We start from the raw sequence: 14,148 nt of genomic DNA, 5'->3' as shown, positions 1-14,148 counted from the left end.
TGCGGGTAAGCTGGGCAGATAGGCACGGGAGCAGCCGAGCAGAGGGTGTGGATGCATATTATGACCAGGTGGTAAGGGGGCTGGGAGGGAGGGGGGCTTTGTCAGGTGTGTGTGTGCTCTCATACCCATGATGAAGTGGGGATGCACAGTAAAAGCACATCTCACAAAGCACTGACACTTAGCCATTGGCAAGGCTTCAAGCAAGTGTGACCTCTAAGGTCCCACAGGACCCCGCACTCCAGAAGAGCCTGCACTTGGTTCCATGCTCTGATGCTGCCATCTTGAAATCCTTAATGTTTGAAGCTAGGGCTCTGCAAATTATGTAGCAGGTCATACCTGCAGGCGACTAAGCCTTTGAGGGGAGGGAAAAGACTTCTTTAAAAAAGTAGACTCCACGCCCAGTGTGGAGCCCGAAGTGAGGCTTGAACTCACGACCCTGAGATCAAGACCTGAGCTGAGATTAAGAGTCGGCTGCTTCACTGACTGAGCCATCCAGGTGCCCCCCCCCCAACTTTTTTTTTTTTTTTTTTAGGGCAAAGACTTTCAAAAGCAGCCTTTCCACAAACACCAGGAATAGGTCTTAGGAGAAGCAGCTTTAGGCGGTTTATGTGGGAATTCCAAGGGGACTTATAGCGGATTCTTAGCAAGTCCTTGGGGGGACCTGGCAGGGTGGTCACCAGGAAGCCAGTTCCCTAGGATGACAGGAGACATCCTCTGCCTCTCTCCCCGCTTCCCTCCCCTGCTCCATCCCTATTTTTCCAACTTTTCTAACTATCTCCAGGTGATCAATCTCTGTCGGAGGAGAACTCCTGGAGGCTGGAAGTGTGACCCTCTGTTCTCCCCTTTATTAGTAAATATGACGGACACAGGCTGGTTCTTAGACAAAACCAAAATGAAATGCCCAGCAGGCATGCTTATCTCTGTGAGAGGGGACGGGAGACTGGGAGGACCAGTTCCCTTTGGGGAAGACAAGGGAAGTTTAAAAGAAGCTCAGGGAGAAGGGCGTTGGGGCCAAACCCAGCCAGATGAAGTGCCACCAGAGGAAAACCAAGGATTCGACAGAAACAAACAACAGTAATGACAAAGCCAACTGCAGAATGAGCAAACGTGGGCATGTTAGCCAAGTCCAACCTTCCTCTCAACCTGTGTGCGGGGTGAAGCCTCTTGAACTGGGGCCACAGTAACACAACCCCTGTGCAGGTCACACAGAGGAATCACACAGAGAAGGAGCTCTATCGCTCAAAGGCTTTCGGGTTGATATTCTTTACAGATCAATATCAGCGAATGCTGAACTTGCCCCCTAGCCATCAAGACTCAGAATGTGGGCTCCATCTTTACTTGCTCATCCTAGCGCCTGTGAGTCCTGTCAGTAACATCTTGTAAGTCCCTCCGTCCAAGATCACTTGCTTTTATCCCTCCTCCGTATGCCTGCAGCGACCCTCTGAGTTCAGGCACCCTACTTCTTGCTGTTTCTATTGTTTAAGAGTCTCTATTTGGTCTCTGGAGAGCCAACTGTATGCATATCTGCTTTAAAAAACTACTCAAAAATCATCAGAGGCTCCCGTTGTTGAACTTCATATTTTGGCTTTCAAAAGTCCATCCGTAATTTAATTCCAACCCATCATGTTCATATGGTGCTCTCTGTCTCCATCTTGGTCTCTCCCTCTCTCTCTCTCAGAATAGCTTATATTCTAGGCAGAATGCACGGCTCACTATTTCCTGGTTTTCTAGCTAGCTTTGTGACCTTGCTCATCAATCCCCTCATCTGGAAAACCCAAATGTGCCCACCCTCCAGCTTCAGCTCCCTGTCACCTCCCTCCTGCCCAGCTTACAGCCTCTGCACCTGACGCTGCTTCTCTAACCCACAACACCTTACACAGTCCATAGCACCTGTAGGCTCTCAGTGAACAGTATTGAAGAAACACACATTTCTTCTTTCTTCTTCTGTGCATCTCTACCTCTAAATGCTGGCATTGCCCAGGGCGTATCTCCCTCATTCCTCCCTCTTCAATCTATGCACTTCCATGGGAGGGCTTATCAATTTCAGTCTCCTGGGCTTCAGAGACCATTCACATGCCAACAGCTGTCCAGTGCACACTGGCCGGTCCTCTCTCTTGAACCCCAGATAGACATAAAATGACTCCCATCCATCTCCATCTGGAATGCACTGGGTGGTGCCTGGAGGTGGTCTACAACCATCTCAGGTTTGATATTTCCAATACTGAACTCATATATCTTCCAAATCTGCTCCATCCAACCACCCATATTCCCTTCTGTATTCCCTCTTCTCACTCACTGTCATCCCAGCAGAATGCATTGTGGACACCTTCTGAGGCTTTCTTCATCAAATGCCACGTCCTATCAGACCAACCTCTTAAATATCTCTTGTCTCTCTCGCATCCTTCCCATCCTCATGTTTGGACTTTGATCTTTACTTTCTTGAACTATTGCTATAGCTTCCTACCTCGTCTTCCCAGAGCAGCCTCTGCAGGGGACCTTTTATTCAATAGGCTGTCATGCTGCTCAGAGGCAAATTAACCTGGGAGCTAATAATACCTCTTCCAAGGGGCCTAATTTTGTATTTGTAATTTTGTGCTCTTTTTCTTAAAAGGACCCTCGAACTGCATAAGCTTCAGAGTTCCCAAAGTCTTACTCTTCCCTTGGTGACCAAAGAATATGAACTTTCTCAGGTCCTAAAAAATAAAATATGAGTTGAGCCAAAACAAACAAAATATTATTGGCTATAAAATGAAAAATTGCAAAACTGATATTGTCAATAGTAAGTATGTAATTGTCTACCAAACATTAACACAATATCCACTTCATTAATTGTAAAATTTTAAACTCATAAAACTTAAATACATTTGAAAATGATCTGTGGGCTAGATTTTCTCCCTTGCAAGATTTCCCAAGTATGTCTGACGATTGTGAAGAAATCATAGCTAATCATAAGCTAATCATTTGCTCATACACAAATAACTTAAAAAGCAAAAATGTAACTTTTTTTTCAAAAGTTTTTCCAGAAAAAAATGTATTTAAATGTAGAACTTAGTCACTTAGTCACATCCGTGGCATTCCCCTGAATGCTGCTGAGGAGGCTTAGTATTGAACACTTTGCAGAGCAATCGATTACCTGTCTCTTTCCCATACTACATTTACAGCCAAGTCTCCTTATTTGCAGTAGTTAAGTTCTATAAAGTTGCTGCAAACATCAAATTAGCAAATACTGAATCATTGCTCCTAGGGGAAATACTGGCTTAGGTTCCTGTGGGCCTCTGGTCATGACATTTTTATCAGTAGATCGATATATAAACTTGTTTTATGTACATTTCTGTTGGAAGACACCTAATTTAATGTATATTTGTTAAAAATAATTAATCATATGCAATATTTCTGTTTAATAAAACACCAGCTGAGAAGGATTTAATAGCTTTCTGACCCTGGATAATGTTACTATAAATCTCCTTGGCTCTTAACCTCACAATGCTGTCCACTATATTGTTGTTGTTTTTCACATCGGTTGTCACTTCATGAATTCGTAAGTTCAGCTACTTCTCCGTAGCTTCATCAGGCATTCTAGTTACTACTTTAGCATTTTCCAGAGCAGAATCACACACAGATCGGTGGTTTTCCTTTCTTTTTCTGAAAGTGCTGAATCATTGGTTCATTGACATTGAACTCATGCCTGAAGGAAACTTATTGGGCAGTTGTCGTTTCTCCATAAGGACCTCATAGCCTTCTTGTGCTTAGAACACTAGAGAGCTTTCCAGCTCTATTCTTGGGGGCCATTTAAAATAGTGAAATCACCAATGAAAAGCACAAAAATAGGAAAAATGTGGCACTAAATAGATTGCAACAAAGAGACTTGTTAACAGTATGGCAGCTGAAACAAGAAGGCAGAGCATTGCCTTGTTTGACCTCGTCTGGGACAGTGTGTCAAGCAGCTCAAATCCCACCCCTATGCCATGCTAGTCTGCAGATGGCTATAAAAGTACCATGAGAATTTGCTTGCAAATATGGAAGCCACAGGTCATGAAGATTGACTGTTACTATTTGAGAACAGGCTCTATGTCCTAGTGTTTCCTATCCCTAGTGTTAAACAGGAAATTGTGGAATAAATAAATGAAGAAAGCTCAATGTCCTCTCCTTTCTTGGATCATCCTTAACTGGAGTTGAACACTCTGCTCCTAAGCTCAACACTGATCCTTCTCTTTATTACATCACAGAGGTGGATGAATCCATCTACAGAGGCAGACAGATGAGTTATTCACATACCCAATGAATAGATGCTTTTAATTTTATTTAGTGTTATTTCTTTTAAAAATATTGCCTCCCTTACTAGATGGTGAAGTCCTGAAAAACACAATCTCTATCACATTTGTTGATTTATTTTTAATGGACTGCAAATTTGGACCAGAGGACCTCTGAAACTCTCCCATTGCTAAAATTATTATTACGGGCAAAGCTACTGAGCCATTCATCAAGGGACTTGCAGACAAATGTAATCAAACCACTTAGAAGAATTTTATATTGTATCCCCCGCAAATGACATAGAGCTTTGTGCATGGTAAACACTCAATAAATCTTTGTTAAATTGAAATGGAGTTAAATCATAGGAATGAATGATATGTCTTTAATCTGCAAACTGTAGCAGCTCTTGGTACCAGCACACATGGGTGTGTGTATCCTTTTTCAGGATATATAGGCTGGTGGCCTGACACCCTAGCCAGGTTACTTTTCAGAGACAGAGACTAGTTAAAAAGTTCAGCTATATTTCTATCTAAGCAAACTTCTAATTTGTTATTTTATTACAAGATCTCATTAAAGGAAAACATTTTTTCCCCTCAGCAATATCAAAGATTTCCTTTGCAAATAAGGGAAGAAAATAAATGAAGCTTTATAGCTCAAGGAGAAAATAACTAATTGTAGTTTGGAAGAGAAGCTAATGATGAGAGATTATAGGGAGAATTTGTGCAGGGACAGGAATAATTTATGTGACAAGAAATGATGACCCTGGGGGTGTTTAAGAAACAAGAAGAATGCCTGTCAGAAATGGTCTCCAGTGATCCTGAGGAAGCCTTGGCACCTGGGGCCAGGGCACAGGAATGGATGTCAGTGTGTCCAGGCCTCCCTGATGGTAAAACTCGCCTGACGCACCTGTTCAAGTGCCCACGAACCAGATCTCATCCTGGCAGCAGGTGGACATTTTTGTTTGTTTGTTTTAAACAAGGGATCCAGGTGAATCCTATCCTCAGGAAAGTTTGGGAAGCTCTGGAGTCTGGAAGACTTCTGAGTCCCCTTCAGTTGAAGCCCCAGAGGAGTCCTGCATTAGCCCCACGTACTCGCAGTAATACCGCGTGAGCCTCTCTTATGCCAACAGAGACATACTAACTGATCAGATCTCCTATAGGCACCAACTTTTCAAAACCATTTCCTCCCACAAGGCATCACCTTGAGGTTACAATAAAATCACCCAACTATGTTGACTCTTCTCATCTTCTTAATGCTAAAATGTGATAATTTATGGGCTTAGTCACCAAGATGAACCATGCCTGTGGAATCGGGAGTATGTTCTAGGGTGGCCCTGCTTGCCCAAGGACATGCTGGGAGCTGCAGGCTGGGTGGCAGACTTATCCCTTGAGTGCATCTCCTGGCTCAGAGCAAAAATGAGTTTGCCCCCATCCTCTCAAAGGACTGAGTGGCTCTGGCCACCCCCATGGCCCAGGCCAACCTGCCAAGGGACTTGGTACAACTAGCCCCTTTTGAAAGGACGCTGGTCCTACATTTCCTAGGACCATAGATGGGAAGCAGGGTCTTATAATCAAATTTTGTTTTTAGATGAATGCTTTTGGTAATTAATAACAAGAATCCAATGCACCCACCAAAAAGAAAATTAACCTGCATAGCTCTTCCTGTGGAGGGAAACGTGGACATGCAATGTGCCGATCTGAGAGTCACGCTGGAACACACAGACTCTTGGGCTCGCCGGTCTGTACCTGTGTCACAGGGCTCGGAAGCACCATGACATGGAATGTCTGCAACAGACTCCACGTTTAGCACTTCCTGAACTCGGGCCCCATGCCCAGGGATCGTGTCAAAATGTAGATTCTGATTCTGTAGGTCCAAGTGAGGTCTGAGGCTCTGCCTTTCTAACAACGTCGCAGATGATACCATGGATCATAAGAGGAGGGAGGAGAACAAGTAAGAAGAATCTGGAGAAAGCATGAGAAAGGCTGAGAAAAGAAGGAGGAGGCAGCCCAGAGCCGGGAGAGGATGCCCCGGATGACAGCACAAGCCTTTGGGAATAGCCGAGTATGCACTCTCTGCTTGCACAATAGAATTACCTGGGGAGTTCTGAAAATTAATGATGCGTGGGTCCCACACTCAGAAACTCTGATTTAATCGATCTGAGGTTTGGTCCAGGAATTGGGATTTTCAAAAAGTCCCCAAGTGGTTCTAATGTGCACCGAGGTAGCTATCTGCTTCTCTAGCACAATGATCTAGGGATCGGGACATAGGGAGAATGATCTCAGGGGAGCCCTGCAATAAGCCCAGTCAACGCGATGGCAGGGCGGTGGGGGCGGGGGGTGGAGCTGGTAAATGCAAGTGGTGGAAGTCAAGTGCAGTCCTTGTTTTATTTTTACCTCCGGGAGGACTCAATGGGGAGGAACAGAAAAAGCATAGGATTTTTGGGTAAATGTTATTCAGGGCTCACTCAGCCTTGAGACTGTGTCCCTGAGGACTGTGGCTCAAGGGCTCACTTGCTGTCTCTTAGAGTGTTGGGTAGAGGCACAGTCTGTGCAGTTAGGCCCCGGAGAGCCAATGACAGGCAGGGGCTCTGGGATCCTGTTAATTTCTGTAAAGGCAGTGGAGGGCGCGAGAAGACTGGGGTGGGCACTGGAGGGATCTGGGCTCTGGACAGCGTGGCCACTTGACTCCTGGGAAGCTGAGCTGTCTCTTGCCCTCTTGGCAACAGACTGGAATTACAGACTAAAATATCAGCTCCTGGGTATTAACTGGATTCTGGTTTAGTAAGTCTGGAATGGGACCCGGGTATCAACATTTTTAAAGCTCCCTAGGTAATGCCAGTGTGAAGCTGGGACCTTCTTGCTCTGAGCCCCATGGAGCTGTCTCAGGCTCCAGCCCTGCCCACACCTCCTTTGCTGCAGACTCAAGAGAATGTGCCAGAATGTATTAGTTTCCTATTTCTGTTGTAACAAGTGACCATAAACCTAGTGGCTTCAACACTCATTAGGCTTACAGTTCTGGAGGTCAGCAGTCTGACATGGGTCTTCCTGGAAGGGCTGTGTTCACTTCTGGAGGCTCTGGGGTGGGGATGGGGGGGTCCATTCCATTGTCTTTTCCATCTTCTAGAGGCTGCTTGCATTCTTTGCTCACGGCTCCCTTCCCCCATCTTCAAAGCCAGCAGTCGTCTATCTCTGACCACTCTTCCATAGTCAGATGTTCCTCTGACTGATAACAGCAGGGAAAGGTTCTCCACTTTCAAGGTCACCTGTGATTAGATGGGGACACTGGATAATCCAGGATAATCTCCCCATCTCGGGGTCCTTAACTTTAATCACATCTACAGAGTCCCTTTTGCCATGTGAGGCAACATATTCACAGGTTCCAAGGACTCAGAGGTAGACGAGTTTGGGGGCCACTCTTCTGCCTACCACACCTGTCCTGATACTTGTTCTTCCCTCTACTCTGTCCCCCACACAGTGGCTCAGCTGACCCACGGGAGCCTCTGGGCATCTTTCCTTCTGGGAGAGGGTGACCGTGAGGGGTGGGGGGAGCCGCTGAGGGTACAGCTGCAGCCCTGGATGAGGAAGGGTGTGCAGCCCAGCCCAGAGCCACTTTCCAAAACACTGGGCGGCTGCGACAGAACCACGAGCAAAGAAAAGTCTATTTCATTTTGAAATGAAGAAAAACCAACATTTTGCTTTGTTCTATAACCATTTTCCAACTGTTGATATCCTAGGGTTGATTACAGAGTTCAGAAGAACTTGTGCAACTCTATTCCATTTATCCTGAAACTGGAGACTAAAACCAAATCATCTTGAAGGTCAGGGGGCACTTAGCGCCCGTGGATCCAGGCTGCTGTGAAAACGCAAGCGGCTTGGCTTCATTCATTCTGCGGGCTAGAGTTCACCTAACAGCTACTTGCTCTGGCTGTCCTCTCACTCGGCCTTTCTGTGTCCCCATTGGTATTAAGCGCGATCCCAAGACTGTTGCTGTGTGCTTCTCGATTAGAACTCACTTGCCAGATGAGGGCTCAGTCCTTGGCTTTTTGTCTAAGGATAGTGTCTCCGTCTTCAGTGTGGTGGTAAGGCTCAATTATCAGAAGCTTTTTGGGCAGATGAGCAAAATCTTCACTTTGAAGTCAATTCTGTTGACATTTTAGGAATTAACCCAAGATTTAATATTTGCCCTCTCCCCAGCGGTCATGCATTTCGCTGTGTGCTCTTGGGAAAGTCACTCAATCTCTCTGAGGGCAGCACTGGCCTCTCCTTGGAGGGCTCATTCTTGATGGGCTGGTCATTTCTTTTAGAGCCTCATTTCCTCTCTATAACACCAGGAGGTGGAAGCAGGATCTTTCTATGGCCCCAAGGCTCTGTGATTCTGAGAGAGCAGGGCTGATCCCAGTGATGGTAAGGTGGGCATTGCACCAGGAGAAGAATCAGATTCCCAACCGGCCAAGCATTGGCTCTTCCTGCTTTTCCTTTTCCAGAAACACAGGCTCCACATCTGCGTTGACTCCTGCATCCTCCCCTTTTCTTCCCCACTCCCTCCCTCTCTGGGCACTATGACCATTTGGTAAAGAAGGGATTGGAGGGAGCCCCTCAAGGAGAAAGCCAGGAGGCTGAAATCAAGAAATTTCACTTGGGCACGAGGATTTCCCCTTGTGCCTCATCACATCCTTCTTATACCGCCCTCCAATTTATTGTGTTCCCCACATTCCACTGAAGGATGCGTCACCTCCGTGCAAAACATCATGCTGTTACTAATGACCCCACCTCCCCTCCCCACCTATTTCTAACTGGAACCGAGGCTGGAAGGAAGAGAGAAGCGGCTCATCTAGTCTGTTAGCCCAACATTCATTTATTGGATATCTTCTGAGTACAGAGCCAGTCACTGAATCACAGACCATCAGGCTGGCGGAGCCCTAATACATCATCCCATCCACCCCCAGTACTTTATAGATGGCAGTGCTCCCATGGAGAAATCAAAGCACCTGCTTCAGGTCACCCAGCCGAGCTCAGGCCAGAATTCAAGATATCCTGTCACTAGTTCATTGTGCTTTCCCCTGCGCCCTGTGGCTTAAGGAGGGTGCCGATGATTGATGTGCTTCTATGAGCATAAAGTGAAGGAAAACAGACACCATTTCTCTGAAGTGCTCCGAATTAATAAGAACCCGGGACGCAAAAAAGACGAATAGCAAGGCATTTTTAGAAAGTGAAATTGGAAAGCATGGAGGTAACTCTCTCCTGCAAATGGTGATCACATTAGGAAAATGTGGGGGGGAAATGGTCTTCTGGGGGCAGGGAGGAGCCTTTACTGAATTGTTTTTTCCTTCCTTGCTACATTGGCTCGTTCATCCACCTTCTCATTGGCACACGCTTTTCTCCTGCCATTTTTCTCTTCCTTGACATATTTATTACCTTATTTTCATATTATACTATAAACCTAAGTATACACAGCTTTTAAAGGAGCTATTTTTAATTCAAGATGACACACCAAGCTTTGAACCCCCCAATAAAATTGACTGGGGACATCTGGTGCTAAAGTGCTTGCATTTCCTCCCCAGAGAAGACTGCCCTCTCTTTGCTATCTTTAAAAAGTAGTGCAGGAATGAAAATAGGTTGACATATTGAAAACAAGAAAACAATGACCAAAAAAAAAAAAATCCTATTTTTCTACTTCAAGTTAAAGTCCTCAAGATAGATCCTTTGACATCGAGAGTTGACATTTGCAGAAATTGGTTATTTTCATCTATTTGACTCTGACTATATACAAGTGCCAGGTAACTCATCTACTACTTTTTCTTCACAGGAACAGGAGACAGTACTACATGTGTTATTGGGATTTAATGCTAAAAATACAAATGTTATACGTTCTTATGAAAATAAAGGGTTTTTGATTATTTCTTTTGACAGTTCAAAAAATCAATATTCTAGGGCCTTTGATAGAACAACCTTGGTTAAAATACTGCTCCTGGAGATCCTTGGGAAATTTTGAAGGATCTGGAGACCCTCTGATTGTTGTCAGGTATAAATGTTTTACTTTTTTGGTGGGGGGAGGCAAATAAGCTGGGGCCGCGGCTTCTCAGCAAGAGGCACCAAGGTCTATGTTAGTTTCCATTGCTAAGGTTAAGCTGAAGATCTGTGGGGAAGGAGGGGTCATATTGTGTCCGAGGGTCCTTTGTGGAAAGTGAGACCATTATCCTGCCCTTAATGGTTCCTGGTCAAAAGTCCAGCTATCGTTTGAGATCTGTGCTTGTTTGCTCTTCCGATTGTCTGCTTATTATCTGTTAACATCTGTATATCGGCATTTAGGGAGAAACCTATTATTATGAAATAAGATTGACTTATTGCCCCCAATAAGAGAAAAAGTTGAGCTTGGATGTCAGTATGAACACTCAATTTCTACCCTAACTAGAGTAATAGGGTGGGCTGGGGACAGTCACCTGGTGCTCAGCTGACTGATAGAGGCCACTCCCCTCCCCACCCAGTCTTCCCCATTACCTGGTAATCTTTTCCAGGACTAGCACAGAGGCCTAAGGCCATATGGAGAAAAGAGAAATGTCAACCTACAGCACCATATTTTCTAGGCGTCTTACCTCCAGGTGGACAGAGCACAGGGTGCAGCCCACCTTCTTGGCCTACAGAAAAGGAAACTGAGGACAGAGAGGCAAAGCCCTGGCCCAAGACCACGTAGCTTGTTACTGGCTGAGCTAAGACTTGAATCCAGCTCTCCTCATTCCCAAATAAATATGCTCTCTACAAACCCTGCGTGCAAATGCCATTTACTTCTAAGTGTTCACTAACCTGTCCTTCCCTTCTGGAAGAGTCAGATTTCTTAAGTGGCACCTGAAATTGCTTCCATTTCTTTCATTTACATTTGTATTAGGGAAGAAGATGAATTTGTGCTGTAGGATGGTATTATTTGTGGCATAAGATTCAGCATGTGGCACGACTCGGTTTCTGGATTAAGAACAGCACTTACCCATACTGAATAACGCCCATCAGTGGACCACCAGGGCCAATGTCAAGAGCTTGGGCAACATCAGCCAGGAACTGCTTTTGGATTCGGAATCGGCGTTTGCCAATGCTCGAGCTCCCATCGATTAAAAATGACAAGTCAACTTTGCAGTCTGAGGAATGGAAAAGGGCTCTGTTATTCTGATGATCTCTCATTGCATTAACCCAGGCTTTCTCTCCTCTTTCTCCCCCAGAGCTCCCCGAGAATCCAATGCAAAGAAAATAAAAAGTAACGGCAAGATGCAGGGTTTATTCACTTATTTAAATTCATAACTGATTTTCACTGGGCACCAAGGTCCTGGACACTTGGTCTAGCACTTATTTCTATAACTGCTTTAGAATTCTCTGTATCAGCCAACTTAGAGCCTTCAGAAGCAATGGCCTCCCGGTCAAGTGTGGGAAAGCCCTGCGGATGGTTTCCTCGGCTCAGACCACTTCAGTGCAGACCCCCCAAATGTAGAATTCACCCAGATTGAGTCTCAGGAGCTTGCGGTCTCTTACCCTCATCTTAATTTTGTAGAATTATGTGTTGGGTTTTTATAAAGGTATGAAAAATTCTGCAAGGCCAGTGCTGAGGGGAGGGCAGGAATGGTAGAATGAGAAATTGATACCAATCGTCTTCACTTCCCCAGGTGAGGCAACCATAGAATTACCCGCATATATCTACACATCTTGGGACTTGTTTGTAGCAAGCTTTGAATTTTTTCCTCTCTTTTAGTTGTGATAAAGACTAGGACAGTTGTTCTGGCTAGGATCTCTGGACCCCTGTGCATACACGAAGGTTGTGAGGGAGGCAGGGGGCTAAAAGCTTTTCTCAACCTTTCAAATGCTGCAGGAGTTGGTGGAAAGCCACATAAGCTAATAGTTAAAGTCCTCTTTGCTCTCGATTGAAATTACATCATCTTAGTATGATAAAACTGATTATTCAATACTGTTCAGAAGTTCTTATTAGGAGGTATATATCCCTCTGGTTAAAAAAAAAATGGGGAATGGATCATTGGACAACTGAGATTTAGGAGACAAGAATATTTCAAAACAGAGATCCATGGGGGGAAAAAAGAGAGAGGGACAGTAAAGGTAGGAATTTCTGGGCTGGAGTATCCACGAGGACACGCGGGCAGTGCTGTCCTTTCTGCCTGGGCATGCAGCCGCCTGGACACGCCTGGAACTCTCTAGGCTCCAGCACAATCGCCCAGGAGGCCACCACTAGGCTTCTCTTCTCTCCGATGCATGTTGCATTACTTCCGTGCGACCATGGTCTTCCCGTTCCCCAGGAGGAGATCAGTAGGCAGGAAGGGATATAGGTATGTATTAAACGAGAGCAAGAAATGGACATGAGTTGACACAGCGTTAAGCAGAATCGATAAGAGATACTTATTAAAGAGTGATACTGCAGAATTGGCAGATTAAGGAAAAAAGTTGTATCTGAGAATGTGCTTCATCACCCTGCACTGGCGCCTGGCAATGAAAGGCAGAGAAGTGGGCGATGACAGGGACCTCTCTGGGCCTGGCTGACTCTGCTCCATCTGGAATTAGTGCCTTGGCTCATTAGTGGATCTTGCAAACTTTCATTTCCTGTCTGCCTGGACATTCAGTGCCTGCCAACTCGTCCTGTTCAGCTGGCTTCCCTTGTCCTTTGCTGTCCCCAAACTGCCTATGCCAAAGCATGATCCTTGAGATGAAGATTGGAAGAATCAAACAAAAGCAAGAAGTGAGAGCCTTAACAATGCCGCGGAAGCCTGGGAAAAAGCAGAACTGTTCTAAGGCTTGTGATGTTGTACCCCACACAGGGCCAACCCCTTCTTCCCTGGGTCTGAGCTGGCAATGAGAATTGTTGCCAGCAGGTGGCAGTGGTGTTCTTCAGGGCCCCCTGCTCACCGCACCTGTGGTGTGCTGGAAATGAGGACTCCCAGGCTCCACCCAGATCTACAGAATCAGAGCCCCATTCTAACAAGATCTCCAGGTGAACTGTGTGCACACGAAAGTTTGAGACACGCCCCTGGACAGGGGTTTTCCTTCCAGCTGTCAGCAGATTAGCTCAATATGCCTTTTAAAATGAAAAGTTTTTTTTTTAAATAACTTAATTAGAATGAGGCCCAAAGGTGATTTTCTTTTTAAATAAATAAAGCACATGGATTTTGAGTCTCTGTTTTGCTTCTTCATAGACAATTTTTTTCTTATTTCTTACATCTTGAGCTGTGCTCAGGATTGAAGTGCTCACTTCATAGCTAGGTTTTAAGAAGCTGAGATGTTCTCTATTTGCTTGGCTCTCTTTACTCACTACCCTGATGGCTGACATTGGAATCACCCGTGCTCTCCATTTCCCACGATGCTTTACGGATCATGGTTTCAGCTCTGCACGTGGGCTGAGACCTAGTGGCCTCCTCGTAGTGAGATGAAAACATGTCGATAGGAGGATGACATCAATACTCCAGGATAGAACTGAGTCACTAAATGTTCTGCATGAGCAATTTATTACTGTCACAGAGGACAGAGGTTGGAGGGCAAGGAAGAAAAGGTGAGAGTGTCCACAGGAATCAATCTACCAATTTTCTTAATTGCTTTGGTTTTCTCCAACATATGATTTTATAGATGAATACTTTGTGCTGTCCAATGCATTAGGCCAGTGTTTCTTAACCCTGGATATGTATCAGAGTCGCTTACGCAGCTTCAACAAAGGAGGATGCCCGGGAATCACTCTGGGATGGGCTTCTCAAGGTTGGACGTGCAAAGAAATCACTTGATTCAGTAGGTCGGAGGTAGAGCATGAGATTTTGCATTTCTGACAAGCCCGCAGGTGATGCTGGTGTGGTCAACCTGTATCCTGAGTAGGAAGATCTAGGGTGAGGGTGATTCAGTAGGTATGAGCCAGGAATTGGGCATC

At 45.3% G+C, this 14,148-nt stretch overlaps 1 protein-coding gene across 4 annotated transcripts in view; it reads right to left on the bottom strand.

Moving 5' to 3' along the window:
- The window catches only part of VIT (vitrin), a 100,096-nt gene that overhangs the window by 11,743 nt on the left and 74,205 nt on the right, over positions 1–14,148 (bottom strand). For all 4 annotated transcript variants that reach the window (XM_073897283.1, XM_073897282.1, XM_073897286.1 and 1 more), the window contains one exon: positions 11,230–11,377. In XM_073897283.1, coding sequence (XP_073753384.1) covers positions 11,230–11,377 — 148 coding nt within the window. The remainder of the gene's footprint in view (positions 1–11,229; positions 11,378–14,148) is intronic.

The sequence above is a fragment of the Callorhinus ursinus genome, unplaced genomic scaffold (assembly GCF_003265705.2).
Source record: "Callorhinus ursinus isolate GAN/ISIS: 27379988/994484 unplaced genomic scaffold, GSC_fseal_2.0 scaffold10, whole genome shotgun sequence".
Taxonomy (NCBI): Eukaryota; Metazoa; Chordata; class Mammalia; order Carnivora; family Otariidae; genus Callorhinus; species Callorhinus ursinus.
The sequence above is the reverse complement of the archived record's forward strand: the minus strand, read 5'-3'. Positions and strand labels throughout refer to the sequence as shown.